Consider the following 25,835-nt stretch of genomic DNA (forward strand, 5'->3'; position numbering starts at 1 on the left):
CGCTAATTTACCTTTCATCGAGGATCTTACTAACCAATTAGCTAATGATTCTCTAATATTTTTATTTTTTATAGAATTTAATGAATGAATTAATTTTACATCTGCAATATGCCTATCTTGTAGATTTTGACTTTTATAAGCTACATCATGGGCATGACAAGCTCGATCAATAGCATTTATTGGTTCCTCGCCTGGTTTTGGTTGATCTTGATTATCGAGCCTGATATCGAGTCGAGTACCAGGACCGCAATAATTATATCCTGGTAGATGTTTTTCTCCGCTGTATTTAGCCCATGGAGCACCTGGAAACTTTGACATCAAATTAGCAATATCACCACCGCGCTTATTAGGTAAAAACGAAAATTTCTTTCTACAGCATACAGAACATTTTCCACCGTACGCTATTTTTTTATTTTTTGTTGTAACTGTAGCTAAATCAATAGTTGGAGTTTTAACTTTACAGCGTAAACAATATAAATTCATGTTATAATATATATGGATATAATTGATTTCTCAGCAACTCGGCAGCGAGAGCCAGTTAAGCATCATCCTGCGCTACCGAACTCCATCAGAATGATTATCATAGGACCATCTGGATCGGGTAAGACGCAATTATTACTTAATCTGATAATGAGATGGTTGAAATGGGATAAGTTGTATTTAGTAGCACCATCCGTTGATGATCAACGATGTTATGATGTACTTAAAGATTTCAATGAAAACGCGCGATTACTGGATGAAGATAATGATGTTATAGAGTTTATAACCGATATTGATGAAGCACCATCCGTAGATTCCATAGACGGATTTATTAATAATTTAGTTGTATACGACGATGTGATGCTAGATAAACAATCAAATCCAGCCAGAATATTTTCCCGAGGGAGACATAAAAATACAGACGTGATCTATGTTACTCAACGATATACACAAATACCAAAAGTGATCAGAGACAACTGCAACATTTTAGTTGTGTTTAATGGCGTAGACACACACACGTTGCGAAATATTCATCAAACTTGGTGTGGTGGTGACATGGATATAATTAAATTCAAAAATTTCTTCTCACGAGCGCAAGCTACCCCGCATGGATTTATAACAATAAATTTACATGATCCAAGAACAAGATATCGTGTGGGTATTGATAAAATATTTGGGTAACAGGGGTGATGATAAAATTAAATTGAATTAAACAGATATCATTAATATAATGAACAACTGTGCGTGGTTACGTCAAGGAACAACAGATAAATGCAACAAAAGGTGCCGTGGAGAATATTGCAAGAAACATAATTATCTTATAAAGAAAAACCCTCATGCTGGTCCACGAAGATGTGTTGGATGTAACAACGGCGTTAGAGGATTATATCAGATTTGCAAAAATTGCGGTGGAGATCGATACAGAAGTTTGATGATATATTATAAACACAGAAAAAACATAAATCCAAAAATAGAAAAACCACCATCAGAACTTGAATATTACTTGAAACATAGAACAAATTCCGAAGATTCAGATGAAGATGAAACAGATGAGGAAAAACGACAGCGAGAACGAGTTGAAAAATATTCATCAAACTTGGTATGGTGGTAAATTAATAGCAGCAGAGAGGGTACCTACCAACGTTGGTCGTCAAAAAAATAAACAAGAAATAAATAAACACGTAGAGTACTTTATTTTTTCAGCTACTATTTCAAACTGAGGTTTTATTAGCACAATCAGTCATTGCAAAAATAAACATCTCAAGGAAAGTTCATTTGTAAAATCTGGACCTTTCTACGAGATGATTTATTTGTTTGTTTTATTTGTTTTGTCGGAATTCTATGGTCTGTTCACCCTCTCTGCTGCTCTCCTGCATTTTGACATGGCCAGACCATAGCTTTCTCACTCTATTTGTCAGTGGCATCTCTCCTGCATTTTGATATGGCCAGACCATAGCCTTCTCACTCTATTTGTCAATGGCATCTTTCCTGCATTTTGATATGGCTAAACTCATCTAAGTTTGAGCCATCCTGTTCCCCCAACTAATAAACCCACTGCCATGCAGAGATATAAGGTATCTATATATCCAATCTAAATGTAATTCCATTCTGATGGTTCAGTCATTCTTGTGACTCAACCTGGTTCTTTTTTAAAAACAGAATACTAGTCAGCCAGTAATAATTATTCATTCCTGATTGATCTTTCGAGATCTGCAAAGCTGCAGTACCTTGTATGTACCCTCAGATATTACCTGAGATGTATGAATAGTATCCACATCAGCTTCCACTGATGGCAGTAATACAAGATATAAACCCACAAGGGATGGCCACTTGGCTAAATGGAGTTATTACATCAATGTTCTCTTAAATCTCACAGGATCAGATATACTACATAATATCTCAGCTCAAGAAATATGAGTGGCTTCCAGGAACATGGCCTTCAACATAATGTCTCAGTTTGGGCCATAGCTGAGGCAGCTGACCGGCATGCCCAATCTGCCTTCTCTTGCTTCCATTTGCATCAAATGTTCTAGCTGAGGAGAGAACCAAATCTTGTGGGGTTAGTAGTAGCTGTACAAACAGTGACCACTTCCCATTCATCAAAGCTTAACCTTAGATCCAGACATGAATTTGTGAATCTCACTGGCTTTGCCAGGAAACTATGGAGGGTGAGACAATAATCAAGTGCAGAATGCCACTTGGATCTTCTGTGAATGGGTATAAACAAATTGTCTAACTGACTTGGGAGAAGTTCATCCTTTTAGTGGAGCAATCATGCCCCTTCTTTGTGACTAAGTTAGAGGTAAGATGCTCAGTATTTCTTCTACTACCTGCTACCTGTTCTCTTAATATAATGTCATCAGGTAATTTATTTGTCAGAGAATGCATTTTTTAATAAATTATATTTCTCAGACAATCTTACCTGCTCAGATTACAAATAATCCCTTCCACCATTCACCACAATGCAAGCATCCTTTTAAGTTGTCACTAAAGTTAAAAACTAGTTTAAACTGGATATACCAGTAGCCACAGAGTTGGTAGAAAAGGAGTGTTAACTTGTAGAGTTGCTTTCCTTTCATCTTTATATTATTTAAACACAAGAGATGTTAGTTTCCATCTTTCGGGGAGGGCTGCAATCAGAGTTAGCAAAGGAAGCTATCCCTAATGTAATGTGATCAGGTAAGTATTATAAGAGAAACATAATTTACTAAAATGTTTGCTTTGTGCAAGGATGAGTGATATAAGCAAGTGCTGCCTTCATGTATCTGGCATGAAAACGAGTAAATCCACTAATTAGGTTTTCAGCAGGAGTCAATCTATCTTAACTATCCAAAGAAAAATTAATCCAGACTCTGAGAAATTGCCCATTATTTCAAAGTTGTTTGCCCATTTAAAACACAGGACACACTCACACACCACTGTACTTGTATGAAATATGTATTATTATTTTCTCCTCAGGTTGGAAACATCCATGGGCATTCATTGCCAATCAACAAGCTTATCTTCTCCCCAACAGGAAAGGAGCTGATTACTGTCAGTGATGACCACAAGATAAAGGTATGTTGTTGTCTGATCTGTGTACAGAGAGCAAAAGGTATGTTAGGCATTGTCTGATCTGTGCACAGAGTGCAAAAGAAGGCATGTTGTCAGGCATTGTCTGACCTGTGTACAGAGTGCAAAAGGTATGTTGTCAGGCATAGTCTGATCTGTTTACAGAGTGCAAAAGATATGTTGTCAAGCATTGTCTGATCTGTGTACAGAGTGCAAAAAGAAAGTATGTTGTCAGGCATTATCTGAGTGTACAGAGTGCAAAAGCTGTGAAATGTCAAACACTGTAGCAAACAATAACAAGAAAAACAATGAAATGACAATGAATCTTTGAGAATCTAGCAGTCTACTGTCAGAGGGAATACACAGACTTTTGAAAGGTCAGATGATGTCAGTGTGTCTGAAGTACATAATGAATATACATGTACCAATTCAGTGCCTAAGTACATAATGAATATACATGTACCAATTCAGTGCTTAAGTACATAATGAATATACATGTAGCAATTCAGTGCCTAAGTACATAATGAATATACATGTAGCAATTCAGTGCTTAAGTACATAATGAATATATTTGTAGCAATTCAATGCTTAAGTACATAATGAATATACATGTAGCAATTCAGTGCTTAAGTACATAATGAATATACATGTAGCAATTCAGTGCTTAAGTACATAATGAATATACATGTAGCAATTCAATGCCTAAGTACATAATGAATATACATGTAGCAATTCAGTGCTTAAGTACATAATGAATATATTTGTAGCAATTCAATGCTTAAGTACATAATGAATATACATGTAGCAATTCAGTGCTTAAGTACATAATGAATATACATGTAGCAATTCAGTGCTTAAGTACATAATGAATATACATGTAGCAATTCAGTGCTTAAGTACATAATGAATATACATGTAGCAATTCAATGCCTAAGTACATAATGAATATACATGTAGCAATTCAGTGCTTAAGTACATAATGAATATACATGTAGCAATTCAGTGCTTAAGTACATAATGAATATACGTGTAGCAATTCAGTGCTTAAGTACATAATGAATATACGTGTAGCAATTCAGTGCTTAAGTACATAATGAATATATTTGTAGCAATTCAATGCTTAAGTACATAATGAATATACATGTAGCAATTCAATGCTTAAGTACATAATGAATATACATGTAGCAATTCAGTGCTTAAGTACATAATGAATATATTTGTAGCAATTCAGTGCTTAAGTACATAATGAATATACATGTAGCAATTCAGTGCTTAAGTACATAATGAATATACATGTAGCAATTCAATGCCTAAGTACATAATGAATATACATGTAGCAATTCAGTGCTTAAGTACATAATGAATATATTTGTAGCAATTCAATGCTTAAGTACATAATGAATATACGTGTAGCAATTCAGTGCTTAAGTACATAATGAATATACATGTAGCAATTCAATGCTTAAGTACATAATGAATATATGTGTAGCAATTCAGTGCTTAAGTACATAATGAATATACATGTAGCAATTCAATGCCTAAGTACATAATGAATATACGTGTAGCAATTCAGTGCTTAAGTACATAATGAATATACGTGTAGCAATTCAGTGCTTAAGTACATAATGAATATACATGTAGCAATTCAGTGCTTAAGTACATAATGAATATACATGTAGCAATTCAGTGCTTAAGTACATAATGAATATACATGTAGCAATTCAATGCTTAAGTACATAATGAATATACATGTAGCAATTCAGTGCTTAAGTACATAATGAATATATTTGTAGCAATTCAATGCTTAAGTACATAATGAATATACATGTAGCAATTCAGTGCTTAAGTACATAATGAATATACATGTAGCAATTCAATGCTTAAGTACATAATGAATATATTTGTAGCAATTCAGTGCTTAAGTACATAATGAATATACATGTAGCAATTCAATGCTCAATAACTCTCCCTGCCATGAAGGATCTCGAACATCTGGCAGGGGAAGTAATTCTTGTTGATGGATTTAACAGCTACAATACTGGGGCTACTTTTACATTTTCTTTCAGCAAAGATGTGAATTGTTTACAAGACAATATCTTATCAAATGATGTAAATACAAAATCTTATGTCAACTATACAACATTTGGTTTAAATAGGAAAGGTTTAAAGAGAGCAAATTTAAATAGTTTCTGTTATAGCTAAATTAGATGAAATTAGGTTTATGTTGCAAGAAAAGGGTCAATCAGTATTTTGGGATTACCGTATATACTCGCGTATAAGCCGACCCCCCCCCCCAACTGAACAGGTATAGACACTAAAAAGGGCATGACCTGCGTATAAGTCAACCCACAACTCCGAGGCATCTCAAGATGCACGAGGTAAGTTCTAAATGTGTTTGTTTAGGCAAACTTATATTTAATAAAAATTACATGTATACTTAAGTAATTTATTTAATTTTCAGTTTTCTTATTGTTTTTGCGTAATTTATAGTTGTGTATAATCTGATCGAACGATGACAAGAATTTAGCATTTGTGAGTTGCTGTAACACTACCTCTCCCTTTTGACTCGATTATTTTTTGTTTATGCATTATTGCATTGGACAGGGGCTAAAATTTGGAATTCACTTCCAGCACCCATTCAGTCTGCTGATTCAGTTAAATTCTTTAGAAAAATATGATGCATTTCACACATACTTATTAATGAACTAAAAAAATATAATTTTTTGCAGTTGGGATTTATCACAGTGTTACTCTTCAGAGTTATCACTTGCTTGTTTTGCATTTTTTATATTAGCATATTTATAACAGTATGTAAAGATTGTCTTGTATTATAAATTCAGCATGTGAATGTCTGTTGACTGTTTCACTTAATGTTGTTTTATGAAAAAGTATAATACTGATGTAAACTTTACTACATACCACATTTTTGCAGAATAGCCTAAAGGTATGTCTAAGCAGAAGTGATAATTAACTGTTATGTATACATGAAGATCTTGATAGGTCATTTTAAAAACATATTTATTGGAGAGATGAAACAAAATGTATTCATCATGTATTTGTAGATGTGCTTACTTGTTATTTTCATGAGAGAAAAAAAGTGCATAAATATACACACTCACACACAGACATCTTATTTTGTAGAAGGCGTTTAGGGAGATTGGTTGTATTTAACTAAATCATATACCCTCAATAAATAATGAGATTATTATTAATCTTATTATTATTATTACCTTTTACAGAATTTTGTGTTTAAAGTTTATCTGTACTTAATGTTTACATTTATTTGGAAGGGTTTATCTTCTTAAAATTGTTTTGTGCAACTGTACAAGTTATCTATAGTTGTCTTAGACAAGAAGAACTTATGGGGTGGCCTTTTCCTCCATTGTCCAACTGTCCATTATCACAGTTGTCCTTATTATTCTTACTATAGTTTTTCTTATTGATTTCTGACACAATAAATGAAAAACAGTAGTTGATAAATAAAATTTAAGTATGAATTGAAGACATTGAATGCAGAGAAAACAAATATGGAATGCACATGTAAAATTTCTGGTTACAGGATCTACAATCTTAGAATATTATAATCAAGTAAATGTTATTGAAGAAACATATTTACTTTAAACATCGTTTTTCAAAGGTATGGTCAGGACACCTTGGAAAACAAGTGCAATGCATAGGTGATGAAGTATTTGGACCAGCTATGTCAGTTGCCATAGCACCAGATGGACAGTCTGTTGCTGTTGGTTACCATGAAGGAGATGTTAGAATATTTGATATTTTAACGGGTAAGTCAAAATTCTTTGAAAGTGTTAAATCTTGCCATGTGATACAAACATAAATACATAGCACCATGGAGTCATTCATTTTTGTGGGTATTAGTTTTTGTGGATTTGCAGACGATTTATTTGTTTCAGATACTTAAGTTATTGGCTGTGGTAATTGTTTTCTTTGCAGATGAAACACATTTTTGGGATGTTGAAATTCATGATCATGGAATAACAAGGATATCCATGAAAAGTGTACACCACATAAAACATCGGAATTCATTATATTATTTGTCACCTGCATGAACATGAAAGTTTTACACCACCAGAAATTATGAACTCATCATATTATTGTCTCACCTGCATAAACATGAAAACTATTCATCACAGAAATGATATAATTCATCGGATTGTTGTCTCACCTGCACAAACATATGACCGGCTTCACTTTTCCACCAGTGATGGTGGCAACAGGGTCTTAATTACAATTTATGGCAGAGTCTGTATGATGTGACCCTGAACATCTTTGACTATCAATCTTTTGAAATTTCCTAGTCTGCATGATAACTTCACTTTAACAGCATGTAGCAACACCAGACTTTGTGGATAGCTTGCACTTGGGCTATGGAGGAACCGTATCAGTTTTGGGGTCAAAAGGTCAAAGGTCAAAGTCACTGGCCAAAAGAAGGAAAGTTGTTTCTATATAATAACTCAAGTTCACCATCTACAGTTACCATACATTGTGGAAAACATGCACTTGGAGTAAGGAATAATTCTATCAATTTCAGAGTGAAAAGGTTAAAGACCATGGACACAGTGACTCGGTTGCAATTTTGGTAAGGAATAAACTTGATTTTTGGGTAAAAATGCCAAAATTCAAGGTCACTGTGACTGAATGAGAAGAATGGTTTATGGATGATAACATTACTTTAGACAACAGACCTTGACCAAAAAATATAGCTTGCCCTTTAATGAAGCCTATCCATTGGGGTTAAAGGTCAAGGTCCATGACCGAAAGAAGAAAAGTGTTATGGTGTCTGCATAAACATTATGTTCTCGGCAATGATGGAAAGCATGAAAGACTAGAAAAAACATTTTATTATGTTGTTAAAACACTATAAGATCAAGACTATTGCAGCATTAACCAGAAGTGAAGTTTTAATTGTGAAGTCATTTCTCTGCCATCTATTTCAAGAAAACTTTGAATATAGTAGAATTTTGTTAGCTTGAACCCTGTTGGTTTCAACACTCACAATCATTCAGACTGATTTGAAGATCACAGGAAAATGTTGTATGTTACATGAGCCACTTTATTTTAATTACCATGCTCTTCATTCTGTGTACCAACCTCTCTACTCTGTGTACCAGTCTCTCTACTATGTGTACCAAACTCTTCATTCTATGTACCAATCTTTCTACTCTGTGTACCAATCTCTTCATTTTGTGTACCAAGCTTTCTACTCTGTGTACCAATCTCTTCATTCTGTGTACCAATCTCTCTACTCTGTGTACCAGTCTCTTCATTCTGTGTACCAAGCTTTCTACTCTTGGTACCAATATCTTCGTTCTGTGTACCAAGCTCTCTACTCTATGTACCAAGCTCTCTACTCTGTGTACCAATCTCTTCATTCTGTGTACCCAGCTCTCTACTCCATGTACCAATCTCTTCATTCTATATACCACGTTCTCTACTCTGTGTACCAATCTCTTCCTTCTGTGTACCAAGCTCTCTGTGTACCAGTCTCTTCATTCTGTGTACCAGTCTCTACTCTGTGTACCAGTCTCTTCATTCTGTGTACCAACCTCTCTACTCCGTGTACCAATCTCTTCATTTTGTGTACCAAGCTCTCTACTCTGTGTACCAGTCTCTTCATTCTGTGTACCAAGCTCTCTACTCTGTGTACCAATCTCTTCATTCTGTGTACCAAGCTTTCTACTCTGTGTACCAATCTCTTCATTCCGTGTACCAACCTCTCTACTATGTGTACTAATCTCTTCATTCTGTGTACCAATCCTTCTACTCTGTGTACCAGTCTCTTCATTCTGTGTACCAATCCTTCTACTCTGTGTACCAGTCTTTTCAATCTGTGTACCAACCTCTCTACTCTGTGTACCAATCTCTTCATTCTGTGTACCAAGCTCTCTACTCTCTTCATTCTGTGTAACAAGCTCTCTACTCTGTGTACCAATCTCTTCATTCTGTGTACCAAGCTCTCTACTCTGTGTACCAATCTCTTCATTCTGTGTACCAAGCTCTCTACTCTGTGTACCAATCTCTTCATTCTATGTACCAACCAACCTCTCTATTCTGTGTGCTAATCTCTCTACTCTGTGTACCAATCTCTCTATTATGTGTACGAAGCTCTTACATGTGTACCAGTCTCTGTACTCTGTGTATCAATTTCTCTACACTGTGTACCAGTCTCTTTTTTGACATATTACCAATCTCTTTTTCTTCGATTACCAACTTTTTTATTATTATTACCAACATCTTTACTCAAATTACCAACATCTGTGCTTATATTACCAATCTCTTTGCTCTTATTACCAACCTCATTAACCAGTTTATCTGGACCCATGCAGCTGAAGTTGTTTGTTTTCCTATTTTTTCTAGGCATGATGGAGAAGAAATATAGTGCCCACAAAGCGTCTATCAGATGTATTAAGTACATAGGTGGAGGATCTGCCATTATCACAGGGTCTGATGATACATATGTCAGGGTATGTGTGTTTTGCAATAATCACACCATGCAGGAAAGATTTCTTAGGAATTTTGCAAAGTCACTGTTGCTTTAATAATCTCTTAATTTCTTTCATATCATAGACTCTCATTTTATAATTTAATATGAAGATTTTAGTCAATTCCATGATGACATGCATCAAGCCCACAGATTTGTTAGGGCTGAATATATGGATGGTGTCCATACACATCTTCAATTCCCAGTCTGTTTTCTGAGAGATTCATTTGCTTCAGTTGATTTGATGAGGGAGACAACTTCAGGATGTTTAAAGTTCTATAATTATTGGAATATAGGATCAGTTAGACAGACAATATGTATATATGATTTAGATCAAATACCATGCATCAAATATCATTATTATTATTACTATTATTATTATTATTATTACCGTATCAATATTACTTTATGGTTACTATTCAACGAAATCATAAATACACATTATTGTTCTTTCCCAAATTTATGTTCTACACAAGATTATTGTATTCTGCTTAGTTTAGTCCATCCTGCAAATTAAATCACCACCGATTTAAAATAATCACTTATCTTAGTTCGTGCACCATAACAGAAGAATAATTTCACTACTGACTTGCAGCTTACATATGACTGTAAATCTGATTGTTTTGTTGGCAAATCTGTGTGAGTTTCACTTTAAAACAGCTGTTCATGCTTGACAAATTATTGGATGATCCATTGGCTCAAACGACAGCTTGTGTTATAAGTCTGTTTTGAATAGGAATTCTCTCAAAGCTCTGTATGGCTATTCTTTGTGACCCGGGACTTTACCAGCAATTTTTCAATCTTGAATGACTCCTTATTGAAATGAAAAGGTATATAACTCCTCTCTCTTTTCAATGTCTACGTATTTCATCAGAGATAGCTTTAATTCACGGGCAAATAATGGAAGCTATCTGACTGTACCTATCACACTAGTACATGTCTGCTTTTCCCACCATTCAGCAAACACATTGCTTGGACCCTCTACACTTTTGATAAAAACTGCCTCACTTTCAGATTTGACTTACTGACATATTTGAACAAGTCAGTGTAACTGGAGTTACAAGTATGAGTGAGATAAGAAATGCTTGCACATTAATTCACATGATTTTCCTTTATCTGAAAAATGTCTACCTCATGAAGCAAAGATTCAGATTGCATATACAGAACAGTCATGGTAGATATGCACCAGCGACTGCTCAAGGCATTGAGAAACCATTGTTTGGTTAGGAAACACTTGGCTCCTGACCATGGAAGGCATGTGACCATTACATACAGGATATAGGAAATTTACTGGGGGAAGATAAGAATTCTGATTGTGAACAGGGGACAACTGAGTGATTGTGACAATTTGGACAATTAGAGACCTTCCTCATTTGTGTCAGAATTAGAGACGTTCCTCATATGTTTGACTATATCTTATATTTTAATGCCTGCAGTGTCAGAATTAGAGACCTTCCTCATTTGTGTGACTATATCTTACATTTAAATGCCTACAGTGTCAGAATTAAAGACCTTCCTCATTTGTGTGACTTTATCTTACATTTAAATGCCTGCAGTGTCAGAATTAGATACTTCCTCATTTGTTTGACTATATCTTGTATTTAAATGCCTGCAGTGTCAGAATTAGATACCTTCCTCACTTGTGTGACTATATCTTGTATTTAAATGCCTGCAGTGTCAGAATTAGATACCTTACTCATTTATGTGACTACGGTATATCTTACATTTAAATGCCTGCAGTGTCGGAATTAGAGACCTTCCTCATTTGTGTGACTGTCTTGTATTTAAATGCCTGCAGTGTCAGGAGTAGAGACCTTCCTCATTTGTGTGATTATATATTGTATTTAAATGCCTGCAGTATCAGAATTAGAGACCTTCCTCATTTGTGATAGTACGTCTTATATTGTATTGTAAGTTCACCATGGCTTTGTGAAACATGCTTCATTTTAATTTAATGCCAGATAACAGAGCTTATTATGGACTTAAAACTAAATTTGTCCAGTTACATATCACATCTGTGAAGGAATAAATGTCAGAAGTTGAAATCAGCATGTTATAAATGTCAAAAGTTGTATTTGCCATGTTATAAATAACAGACGTTGGACTGTGTTATATCCAATGTCAGAAGTTGAACTTGCTCTGTTGTAGCAAATGTCCAAAGTAGAACTTGTAATGCCATAAATGTTTGTTCCTGTTACAGGTTTTTGACAATGAGCTCAGGGGAACGATGTATGAAATGGCAAACCATTCCAAGCCAGTACTGTGCATTGATGCAACATCAAAGTACATTGCCACTGCATCAGAAGATTTCACCTGTTCCATCTACGACAATCCTCTTCAGTACCAATTTTCCAAGTAAAGTTGATATTTTGGAAAATCATTTTTCTCTCGTCAGTAAAGATATAATTTTGTAGATGTGGTGGAAAACTCATGCTATGCATGTTACAGCAGTTCATTGACAGCTCTCCCTCATTATAATGTTCTTCACTATAGCAGTTCATTGACAGCTCTCCCTCATTATAATGTTCTTCACTATAGCATGATTCTGGATATAACATGGCAGCACTAAGGACTTCAAAGCCAAAATGACAAAAATTTAATTTTTTTAAAAACAAAGATAAGTTTTGACATCTATCAGCTGAAACCTTTACATCAGAAACTACTGTACTTGATTTGGACACGACCAGAATATGTTTTTACGGCCATAGTTTAACTGTCATATTCAGGTTTGGTTAGATACTGTATTCTAGGCTATTGAACACCCAAAATTACCCATTTCTGTAATAAGCCATAATTGTCATTGGTTAGTATCAACTACTGTATTTGGCTAAAGAGCACATGACTGTCTAATTTGTCTTAAGCACTAAAACCACCCCAGCAGATCAGTAACCTGATCTCCATAAACACAGCTCACTCATTGTACACAAAACCAGCTTATTGTTGACTAATGTATATTGACACCTGGATGGGAATAGATCACAGAAAAGATTAACAGCGACAAGTCTTTTGAACTTGCCACTGCTTTTTGTAATTGTTGCAGTGGAGCCTAGAAGAGATAGATGTTTATTTGCATAGGATTTTGATTTTTAGGGATTCATAAAGGACAATGTTGAAATAGCAAAAACTATGCTATGGGGACATTTTAGCTCATTTGATAATGTTCAGTACTGGGTCAAAATTTATGAGGACTGCCTTACTGTTGAAAAATATAGACTTTACTTTAAAAAGAACAAAAATAAAAATAAGAATTATCTGGTCTCAGACTGCCTAAAATTAGAACAATTCTGGTGGAAATATACATCATGTGAATGAATTATGTTTATTCTATTTGGATTAGTTCTCTTTGTGGACAAATGTGTTTTTTGTGGACATCAATGGATTTTAAATGGATTAAATGCATGTACATGAGATCGTCATTTTTTTCTTGTATTCCGTCTTCTTGAATTGCTAAAAGCACATTGCACATAATGTGATGTCACTTAGTTGCTAATCATAATATGTAAAATTGATATTTTGAACTGAAAATGATATTTTAATGATAAAAGAAAATGACATTACTCAGTACACTTTTTACAGATCAAGGTTAATTTATTTAATTGCAAAATAGGTGTAAAAGTGGTAATTTTATGTGATTGTGTGATCCTAATTAAATGAGAATGAAATTTTAATGCCAGGCAGCATTGGCCTCGGGAGAAACCTAAATTTAATCATTTTTGTGGCAAGTGATTACAACATTTAATCACTTCAGATTTGATGCAGCTGTAGATAGAAACCATGACTGGCATGTATATTTATTAAAATGAGTTGTTTATATCATTGTCTTTAATAAACTAACAGTATTACTTTATATCACTGTCTTTAATAAACTAACAGTATTACTGTGTATTTGACTTAACAAAAATTTATACTGCCAAATAGACAAGTGCACTCACTGCTTTTTATTATTTTTCTATATACTGCTGTTCAGTATATAATGCGGTTATGGACTATGACTACCATGTTATAAAGGGGAAGCTGTAATTTGTACATGGATAATTGTAAAATTGATATGTTTGTCTTGAATTATAAATAATTTTCCTGCCAGGGAAGAGCATGAGAGATATTCTAAATTGCTAGCATGCCAGTGATTGCCATTATGGTCATCATCATTTTTTTTTATCAAGAAAAGATGTGAACTTCATGGTTTAGGTCAGTTTCTTGAAACGTATAAAAGTTTCATGTGATGTTACAGACATTCGTATATACCTCCCTTCAAGTCACTGTTTACCTTCTTTTTGATCTTCTTCCTGTAATAAATTTATTTGGAAAATTCCATCTGTGAAAATTTTTATGAATTCAAGCATGATTTGTTTTAGTATATAGCAATTAATATATGCAGTAGACATTGTAATTATATGATTATATATGTGGCTACATATGCTTTGTAGTAAACAAGATGTTTACTAGATTTTGAGTTCAAGACTTAGTGGAATTTTCCATGGAAATGATCAGTTTTCCAGAACACTCTTGCACTGATGGTCAAGTAAAATATGTATAAATTGAGATTATTCATTCCTGTTTTAAGATCATTCTGTGGAATCAGTTACTGTTGTGTTAACTATAAATTGACAAGAATTATTTATAAAAATTTCTTGTTGGAATTACTAAGTGCTCATTGACTTTAGACTAACACATGTTGGAACTATTGAGAACTCATTCAAAACATTCTGATTGCATCATTTTTACATCAGGACATTCAAGACTATTCGAATTCATTCAGAACATTCAATTTCTATACTTAGTACATTTAGGATAATTAGGGATTTAATTCACAATACTGTAAGTGTCTCTTAAATTGTTACTTTGTAATTTTTTGATTTTACTAAATTTATTGGTTTTGCTTCTTTCGATACATAATTTTAGACCTAGAGTTGTAACACAGCGCATCAACAAATATTTTTATGTGCAGGCCTCAATGATATTGATTGAACAAATGCATAATCAGTCATATAAGATTTATGTTATACAAATGTTTTACCTGCAACAAATTAATATTCCTGTCACCGATAATAGCAAGGGAGGTTGACTCAAAAGATGGCAGCCAGGGGAGGTAAATATTACTGGAAATAAAGCATGTCAGTTGCCTGTAGTTATGAAATTTGATCTCAGTATACATCATGCTTGAAAAAGCAATCACTTGGGTATCCCTGTGCCTATTTATGCATACCCTAGTATAGTTAACCACAGGGTCATGTTAGTTGGTATATGGATACATCTTGATCTGTACCGAATGGTCTGGTTTGACTTGCAGGTTGTGGCTGTAGTCTGATTTTTTAAAATGAGAGAACTGTCAGTATAGCCTATGGTTGTGTTATGTCGCACATGGAGCCTGTTTTACATCTTATGATTTTTGCAGTGTTTTTCTTATTTGGTATTTTCTGGCTGTAAGAATATAGTGTAAAAATCAAACTTGGAGATAATGCTAATTGCAACACAAAAAAAACCAATTGTATATTATCTGTTGTGGGTATTTGAGAAAAACGGGGTATATGTGAGAAAGTCCATGGGTTGGTGGTTCTTCCCAGGGTCTTCCTCCTCCAAATATATGGGCTTCCATTTGCTGGATAATGATATTAGATAAACAAAACCACAAAGCCAAAAGATGTAATAGTGATGCATGATATAATCGTAACTGAATGCCTTGTATGAGAAAGTAAATCTTTAAATAACTTCATTTTCCTTATCTTTTCTCTGAAGGAAAAATGCAGTCAACCTGTTAGTGACACTGAAGTGCCATCTTGGGCCAGTTACTAGCTGTACATTTAACTCTGATGGTACCAAACTTGCAACAGCTAGCAGGGACATGGTGAGTTTCATAGGGAAGAAAACTCTGCATCAAAATTTAAGTAATGTCAACTGCACTTATAAACCTCAGAGATTAGCAGAATTATACCAGATATAGCAATATTCAAAGGACACACACACACACACACACACACACACATGTGTGTGTGTGTGTGTATATATATATATATATATATATATATATATATACAAACCACTCACCAGATTACTTGCACCCTGATAACTCACAAACTGGCTTATAATGCAGGGTCAGTCATGGATCCCATTTTTTTTTACTTATAAGTTTGTTGAACAGGAAGAAAATCACAATCAAAATCGGTAAATGAAACCTTGATATATATTGCTCGTTTTTTTCATCAAAAACAGTTTATATGACCAAGAAATTTGAATCAGTGTTATGAAATTATCAACTTTTAATAAGAAGGCATGTATTTTGGTAAAATTTCATTCCAAACAACATTCTTGGTAACACCGCAAATAATAGCATGCAGCAGCATTTTTGATCAATGGAAATGTCGTTGTTGCCTGCTCGAGGCAGCACTATTATAAATAAATACCAATTAAATAAACAGATTTTTCAAGTGAAATGCATGTTTTAGTTATATCTTTTAGTTCAGTTTAAGGGTAATGACCATAAGTACAATGTGCCCTGTTGTATTCAAACCAGAAATATGTCAATCAACCATAAATACAATGTGCCCTTTAGTATTCAGACCTGAAATGTGTCAATCTACCATAAATACAATGTGCCCTGTTGTGTTCAAACCTGAAATATGTCAATCTACCATAACAGGTATGTCCGAGAGCATTTCTGTGAGAACCTAATTAAATGCTGATGAAGTCTTGATTACAACATTAATTAGTTTTTTGTATCAAATAAAGGGAGTGGAATAAATGAAAAGTTAAAAGGCATGAAAATCCAACCTGTATAAGAGTTAGCGACCCCGGTGGAGTGTCAGGTCTTCAAAGACTTAAAAAAATTTTGTGTGAACGTAATATAATTAAACTACCTTAATTAGCATACTCATTCAGAACTGTGATCAAAGACAGCAAGACAACCAAGCAAAATGAATACTTGAGAACACAAAATTCTGTTTCACAGATGTGTTTTATTAATGAGCTCATTTTTCAGTTTGTAGTTAATTTGTAATTATTGAAATGGCACTCGGAGATTTCCTTATGGATGAGAAGTTTCACTAGTACTTGCGATGAAATCATCGCATCAATATTTTGCTAATAGATCAATAACAAAATTTGACTTTCAATGTTTTTGTGTTTTGTAATAAAAAGGTTCTTGTATGATTGTTAATTTTGAATCCTTGCATTGAATTCCACTATAGCAGAGAGCAAAGCAGGGAGCATATGGATCAGGGAACCAGACTACTCAACAACATAAAGTAGTGATGTAATACAAAGTGTTTTACATACATGTGATGGTTGTTGAAACCAGTTGCAATATTGTTATCAATCACTCACTGGTTGGGCATCTTGGAAATAAAGGTAATTTTCACATAAAAACAAATAGCTTGGTTTGAAAGAGCGCTTTATTGACAGTTATTCTCAGCACGATTTTAAAATGAGTATTCAGCCATTAAACAGACCAGTACACTCCACCCCATGCGGTTTGCTCAATGTCCAACAAGGATGGCATCATTTCATGTTGTTATAAATGTCCCTTGATAACTTGTCCCCTCACATAGAGTGCGGTCTATGCTTTTGGTTCCTGTTGTATGCGAGTTATTGAGGGAGAGCTCTCTCTCTCGCTTCCTCTCTCATTACAGCAGATTATGTATCATATGCAATACACAAAATAAATAACTCTTTCCTAGGTATTTTGTTAACTGTGTTATCTTTACTACCTGTTTATGATTATATGTTTTTAAATACTTATTTGCCAGAATGATCCAATCTTATAACTATTAATATCACTGAAAGCATGTACATATTCATTATTTTCATTCATTCAAATTACAGAGTGTGAAGATTTGGGATCTTATTAAAGTCTGCCTGGATGAGACCTCAGAACCCGATCTTGTTCTAAATGATTGTCATTTAGACTGGATCTCAGACTGTAAGTGGTCTAACACTGGTGATTTTCTCATTACTTCATCCAGTGATTTTAACCTCAAGGTGTGGGACATCAAGTCTGGTAAAGAAAAGAACAAGCTTGTGGGACATATGTCAGCCATCAACCATATCTCCTACTGTGTAAGTAAAAGGAAATTTTATATATGTATGTGTATGTGTGTGTGTATATATATATATATATATATATATATTGTGTCTTCTACTGTGTATGTAAAAGGAAATTATATATATATATATTGTATCTCCTACTGTGTAAATAAAAGGAATATATATATATATATATATTTATTGCATCTTCTACTGTGTATGTAAAAGGAAATTATATATATAAATAATATAAATATTGTATCTTCCACTGTGTAAGTAAAAGGAAATTCTGTTCGTATATGCCCTTTTTTACCTCTCAAACAAGGGACTGCTTGTTGGCCTAAGTGGTTGAGTGTCCACCGCTGAGGTCACAGGTTTAAACCCTCGCCAAGTCAAAACAAAGACAAAAATGGTACCAGCAGCAGCTTCAGTTGGTGATCAGCATTAAGAGGTTAGTGCTAAGACTGGTCAGTCTGGTGTTAGGATCATGTGACTGGGTGGGACATGATGCTACATATCTGCAGCATGATGCCCCCATTGGTAGTCATAAACTGCCACACTGGAAACATCATAGTGATATGACTGAATTTTTTTTAAAGCCGTGTTAGAAAATATAACTCACACACACTCATACAGGGACATGATGATATACACTGACCCATTCATCATGGATTCACTGGGCTATTTTCTCTGCATATTGAGAAATAACTGCAACTTAGATGAATTTGTTGTTCATTTCAGCTGCCAAGGTTAGAGCATTTCAGCTGACAAGGTTAGAGCACTTGTCAGAAGCATTGCCTTGGATCGGAATTGTTCTCTAACTGATATTATCCATGCCATGGGATGGAGATCCGAGTCCAAATTCTCCAGGTTTAGCCTTGGAGAGCTTTCGTCCTAAAGAACTCAACTTGATCTGGTGGGATCTATTACTGTGGCACAATAGGTTACTTTTCCAGGTCATTCCACATCTTCATAAGACACGGTTTCACAACTACTGCTGGATTTGTGAGAGAATTTTTTTTCCCTATTCAAAGCCAATCCCTGGCAGCTATCACATTGTCTGCTCTTAAGTGAATTTTTGATAAAATCACCTCGATCTAAATCAATGCAGCATGGAGAATGTTGGCATAGTTTGGATGCCATGCTCCTTAAGGAAGTCTGCCATGATGGAAGATTCATGCACCGTTGCATTGACAAAGAGAAGATGCATACCTCAGCTACCGATTGGAAAATAGTCCAAGGTCTGGAACCTGCAGTTTTCCTAGTCCACTTTGCAAAAGCACCATATTCATTGAAAGTATTCCTCTGCAGTCTAATAATTTTTTCTTAATTAAAGTGTACAGTGTCAAAAAATATATTTGCAAAATTATGTACAAGCAATGTTAATCAAGTCTACAAACAATATTCCAGTGCACATGTAGTCGGGGGGGGGGGGACCATGTGTAGAGATGTATGTTAGTTTTACGTTACTTCTAAATTCAAGTACCCTTTCACGCAAGCATCAGTCTCAAGGCCCTTCACACAAGCATCAGTCTCAAGGCCTAAAGTTTAATCTCATTAAATAGGCTTCACCCTATTACTTGGAAAGAGACAATTCCAAAGTCATCTGCTTGAAGCCTCATTCTAAAAGACTTGAAATGTCTGATGTAATGACAGGCTAACAAAATGTTTTCACGCATATAGCTTGCCATAAATTTGAATTAGTCACTAACTATGGCTGCAAAACAAGAACCAATCTGCAATATGTGATTCCTCTCTAATAAACCAAAGAAGTGATCAATACAAGTCATGTGTTTATTTTACTTACGCCTCTCATCCATTGGCAATTCAAAAAGCTGCAGGAATCATAAATGAAGAAAATGGACCTCCCTAAAAAAAGTAAAGCCAAACAAGGATCAAAGTTTGAAGAAAACTGTGTTCACACATTTCAAGTACACTGTAAAACTGGAAAACAAATTGGAAGTGGGTTTTGAAACAGGTTGAATGTGACAAAAAGCAAAAAACTTTTGGTGTAAGAGAGAAACTGGCAAGATTGTAATTTTGCTGTAGGAGACACACCAACCATTAAAGCCATGATTACACTGAATAAAGATCGAGAGGTCATGTGCCATACATGTTCAATACCATCTATTGTGTTGCATGGATAAATGTTCTGATTTTGAATGTTTTTCATACTGTGCAGGAAAAATATTAACAATTTAGATGAAAATTGTATCAGTTCCAATGAATGCATTTATTGCTGATTCCATTTTGAATCCAATCAAATGCACAGAAAAAGTACAAATTTCATCCAAATTTTAAGTGATGGATTAACAGCAGTGCCACTGTCGAACAAGAAATCCCATAATGTACATTATAATATTCCTCAAAGGAATTGCCTCGTGAACTCTTGCTGAAGTCGCAATTATGGTCACCTAGTATTGGTTACCTGACTTGGTCTTAGGTAAGTACCAACACAATCATCCATTATTCTACTAAATGGTTTGTCAAATGCAGGAATACATTGCAGATGAGCCTTAGGTATCTTCTGTTTGGGTTTTCCTACCATGACAAGTATGACAAGATCAGCAGTATTTACAAACATCAATTTTAATTTTTGGACAATAGAAGTGATTCAAGATCTTGTGATAGGTCTTATTAATCCCAAAATGACCAGCCAAAGGAGTTTCATGGGCCAGACTAAGAATTTCCTGTCTGTATGATTTTGGAACTACAATTTGGTAGTTCACTGACCACTCGTCACCAGCAGGTACCACGGGAGGTCTGCATTTTCTCATAAGAATCCCATTTTTAATGAAACAGCAGATGCTTCATGGCATCAGTTTCAATAATGACCCTTTGAAAAAAACAGGATCCTTTTATGACTAGTTAAAAGAGGATCACTGTGATCAATACTTTTTGATTGATCCAAACAAGGAGTGAAAATGACCTCATCAAAAGCCCAACCAATACATTTGTCAGTTAGAGGAATACTTTCCTGATCAACATCATTCTCAAAAGCTTATTTTGCCATAGCTCTAGTAACTATACAAGCTGGGTATAAATCAGGGAATTCTACTTTCTGATCCAAACAAGGCTTGTCAGTTACAAGGGGATTAACCACAACCTTTTCTACAGCTAGGTCATTGCCTAGTAATAAATGAATGCCCTCAATTGGTAAAGAAGACACCCTTCTGACTGTCACAGGTCCTGAGACTGAGTCTGATGACAAATGTACACAATGGAGAGGAATACTAATGAAGCCACACACTGCTCTATTCTCAGAAAAAGCAAAGTACCATATAATAAGACTCCTGTGTCTCTTACAGTTTTAATAGGGATGGGATTGGCTGAATCACCAATGAGTGATATAGAACCCTTTGACATGAATGGTTCATAATTCTCCATAATAAAATCAGACTGGGGTTTAGAAATGTATTGCTTTTAATACATGACCGTGACCTTGACCTCTAAGAAATAAGAGCATTTGGAATAGGTCTGTCTTGATTCTTTTACTTATTTTTATATTTGTAGCAATCAGAAATAATGTATACTTTATTCTTGCAATAGGTACACAGGAGAGATAAGGATTTTTTATCATACTTATCAGAAACTAGATTTCTAAAAATTGCACCAGATTGAAATTTAAAAGGGCTTGTATTAGGCTGAAATACTTTTCTACCAGGAGACTGCTGAGTGGAAGACTTGCTTACAAAAGAAACTTTATGAGCTAATTAATACTCGTCAGCAGTATGAACAGCATTTTCCAAGGTTTCGACCTTATGCTCGTCACGATAAATCTTAATGTCACTATGAACACAGTTCTTGAACTCTTCAAGTAATATGAGTTGTCTGAGATTTTCATAATCTTTATCAACTTTCTTGGCTAAGCACCACCTATCAAATAACTGCTCTTTTTCTCTTGCAAATGCGACATGAGTTTGTCCAGTTTCTATTTTATAGTTCCTGAATTTGTGTCGATAAGCCTCAGGGACTAACTCATAACCCTTTAAGATCCATTCCTTCACCAGATCGTAGTCAGCACTCTGCTGTACTGACAGAGATGCATAGATGTCTCCGGCTTTGCCAAAAAGTGCACACTATAATAACTGAGTCTAATGCTTCCTTGGCCATTTCAAATTTTCAGCGATTTTTTTCAAAATGAGGAAAATATTTGTTTACTTCTTTTTCTCTAAAAGGGGGGCACTAACCTAATATTCTTAGTAACATCAAAATTTGAATGTGAAGTGGGAACGTACATTTCACTTGCCAGCTCCATTTCTCTTCTAAACTGATATTCCCTCTCTTCTCTTTTTTGCATTTTCATTTACATCCGTTTCTCTTTCTCCTCTTTCACTGCTTGAAACTCCATTTGTTTTTCTTCTTTCTGTAACTGCATTTGTTTTTTCTGTAACTGCTTTTCTCTCTCTCTCTCTCTCTCTCTTTCTCTCTCTCTCTCTCTCTCTCTCTCTCTCTCTCTCTCTCTCTCTCTCTCTCTTTCTCTGCTTGTAACTGCATGTGCATTTGGTTCTCTCTCCTCTTTCTCCAATTGCAACTGCATTTATTTTTCCTCTTTCTGAAGTTCAAGCTTTCTTAACTCTAATACCATCTTGTATTTTAATTATTTTACATTGATTTTAGAGTCTGATAGAGACTTACTGATCAAAACCAAAGCACTTTTATGCAAAACATTCTTTTCCACCAAATATTGGACCAAAATATTCTTTATTTCTTGCTTCGTTAAAGAAGCTTTTGCCTCAGAAAGATCATATTTTCTGGCACAAGTTGAAACAATTTATATTTTTTCAAGACTAACTGCTCCTGCGTAGGATTTGAAATAAAGATCTCCACTTTTGATGACATTGTAAAAAAGCTGGTTGATTTCACTACAAAATTATAAATTGTAAAATAATACTTGGGACTTAAAAATTCTGAAACTGGGGGAATTTAAATTTCAAAAACAAAGTTTTCTGAAATATTTTAGTCAAAATTCGTATTCCAGGGACAAGCATCCCAATTTTCTGTTACGAGTTTATGCTCTTAAAATAAGTAACAGAAAAGAGTGAAGACAGCTTTGTAAAATTAAACAGATAATTTATTTCCCTAGACTACAAAGTAAAAAAAAAGAAAAAAGAACTTACAGTATTGCAAATTAAATCCAAATTGTAATCCAAAAATTAAAAACACAAGTCCTATCAATGAAAAGCTCAAATCCCAATGAAAATCCGAGATGGAAGGCAATGACTTATGCAGTAGTCAATATTGTAATGATGTGTCAACAGTCTCTTGTTGAATCACAGATACTAACATTCCAGTTTTTGAATTCTGTATAAATTCCGGTAAATGTCTTTGTCCAAGAATTAATTTAGAGTACATTTGTATTTCCAGGGAAAACAGTCACTTGAAATTCAGTTAGTTGAAGAAAATAAAACTTCGGCCCCAAACTGGACACAACATAAAACATCCTAATGTCTCAGGTGTTAAGGCACAACTGATAGAATTCTTATCATAACATCAGTTATAAGATTAACTAAAATGCAAAACAGATTCCAGGATGGGGGTCAAGAGTTCATCCTTCTGAAGAAAAAAAAAAGTTTGTTTACGAATTACCACATGCCTCATATCACGTAGTCCAGGTATGACCTCAACTCAACTTGCTATTCTTACTCTAAAAAAGAATTAAAATTTTTTTTTAAAGTTGTTTACCAAAACTCACTGATTGTAGGGGCAGCAACTAGATACAGTGTTTCTATTATTAGGTATTTACATCTATGAAATATATAAAAAATCAATCAAGTCAAACAGAACTGAACTTAATTCTATAAAAAAAATCAAGTCCAGTAAACAATGTTACATTACAATAACATGTAATGGAATAAAAAATATTTTAAAACTAACAGACAATCAATTTAAATGTTCATAACAGTACATTATCTGTCACCATCAGAGAGAAATTGTATATGTACATTATCTGTCACCATCAGAGAGAAATTGTATATGCACAGTATCTGTCACCATTTGAGAGAAAATACCCTTTACAAGATTGGATCAACAACAGTGCCTTTGTCAAACAAGAACTTGTGTATGTAAATTATCTGTCACCCTCTGAGAGAAATCGTATATCGTATATGTACATTATCTGTCACCATCTGAGAGAAATTGTATATCGTATATGTAAATTATCTGTCACCCTCTGAGAGAAATCGTATATCGTATATGGACATTATCTGTCACCATCTGAGAGAAAATACCCTTTACAAGATTGGATCAATATAAATGCCATTGTCAGACAAGAAATTGTCTATGTAAATTATGTCACCATCTGAGAAAAAAATACCCTTTACAAGATTGGATCAATTGAAATGCCATTGTCAAACAAGAAATTGTGTATGTAAATTATGTCACCATCTGAGAGAAAATACCCTTTACAAGACTTGATCAGTAGAAATGCCATTGTCAAACAAGAAATAGTATATGTAAATTATGTCACCATCTGAGAGAAAATACCCTTTACAAGATTGGATCAATAGAAATGCCATTGTCAAACAAGAAATTGTATATGTAAATTATGTCACCATCTGAGAAAAAAATGCCCTTTACAAGATTGGATGAATAGAAATGCCATTGTCATCAAGAAATTGTATATGTAAATTATGTCACCATCTGAGAAAAAAATACCCTTTATAAGGTTAGTTGGGATTGAGATCAGTTAAGAAACAACACCACATTGTTTAAAATAAATGCTTTATTAATTTATGAATGCTCAGACATGTAACTGTGCTTTTGTACTGAATTTGATATTCTTCGTAACAGCTCAAGCAACTCGACCTGGCACCCTCAGAAGGTGACAGGTCTTAGACCTGCCACCCATCAACACTTTCTTAAACCCCTGTATGTGGTTCAATAGTGTTCAACTTTTGGCAACATTTTGGAGGCATCAAAATGTCCAGTGACATTAGCAAAGTCAGGTACCTGGATGACTGGAAAATAATTTGTATAGCACTTTCATGACAGTCAGCTGTGTAATGCAATTTGTTGTGTTTTTTTCTCTCCAGTGATTATCATTTTCTCTCAGGTTGGTAAATTTATGTTTCATCATCTGTGACCATCTCATTCAAAGATATCTGGTCACTCCTTTCAATTTGGTAAGTAGCTTTTTGTCAGTTTCAACCAGAGTCTGTTTTTGATTAGCCTTCCACTGACCTTCCAACCCAAACAGTTGACCATGGTAGAAGATTAAAAGAGACACTTGCAAAAGGTCAGGTCTCAATTTCAGTTTTGATCTCCACAATCTCTCTTTAAAACATTGAACTGTTGTTTCAATATTCCTCTTCCAAATGTTTTGACACAGTATGTGTGTATGTATCACTATCCATCCATCTAAACAGCCAGCCATCCTTCTTTTCTGCATTCCTAAACCAGTTTTTACATCTGTGTCATAGAATGTATTCCTATTTTCAGTATGGTTGTGTAGTTTCCACCTGCTCGGATGGTTCAGTCAAGGTGTGGTCACATAAAGGTATGGAGATCACCACACTTTATGGACACACACAGAGGGTCAATGGCTGTGACATGTTCATCAGTGTATCAGGGGCAGGCAAGGAGCAGGATGCTGGTAAGATTTCAGCATTGAAACTTTATATTTGTGTAGGAATCATGTATATGTATGCATGACAGCACAGTACTAGCTATATGGCACCAATGAAAAATAAGTTATGAAATGGTAAAAACTTTTAGGAAGATAAAACCCAAATAAACAAGGTAACGACATAAAAAATTTGTTAAGGATATATAAAACATAAGA

At 34.5% G+C, this 25,835-nt stretch overlaps 1 protein-coding gene across 2 annotated transcripts in view; it reads left to right on the forward strand.

The window, feature by feature from the left end:
• Nucleotides 1-25,835, forward strand: part of LOC149772396 (telomerase protein component 1-like) — a 237,552-nt gene that overhangs the window by 165,786 nt on the left and 45,931 nt on the right. For both annotated transcript variants that reach the window (XM_089947879.1, XM_089947880.1), the window contains exons 40-46: nt 3,439-3,537; nt 7,169-7,316; nt 9,910-10,016; nt 12,234-12,388; nt 15,770-15,878; nt 17,852-18,085; nt 25,493-25,646. In XM_089947879.1, coding sequence (XP_089804005.1) covers nt 3,439-3,537; nt 7,169-7,316; nt 9,910-10,016; nt 12,234-12,388; nt 15,770-15,878; nt 17,852-18,085; nt 25,493-25,646 — 1,006 coding nt within the window. The remainder of the gene's footprint in view (nt 1-3,438; nt 3,538-7,168; nt 7,317-9,909; nt 10,017-12,233; nt 12,389-15,769; nt 15,879-17,851; nt 18,086-25,492; nt 25,647-25,835) is intronic.

This window comes from Sinohyriopsis cumingii, unplaced genomic scaffold (assembly GCF_028554795.1).
Source record: "Sinohyriopsis cumingii isolate HCF-2022 unplaced genomic scaffold, ASM2855479v2 utg001510l, whole genome shotgun sequence".
In the NCBI taxonomy this organism is placed as follows: domain Eukaryota; kingdom Metazoa; phylum Mollusca; class Bivalvia; order Unionida; family Unionidae; genus Sinohyriopsis; species Sinohyriopsis cumingii.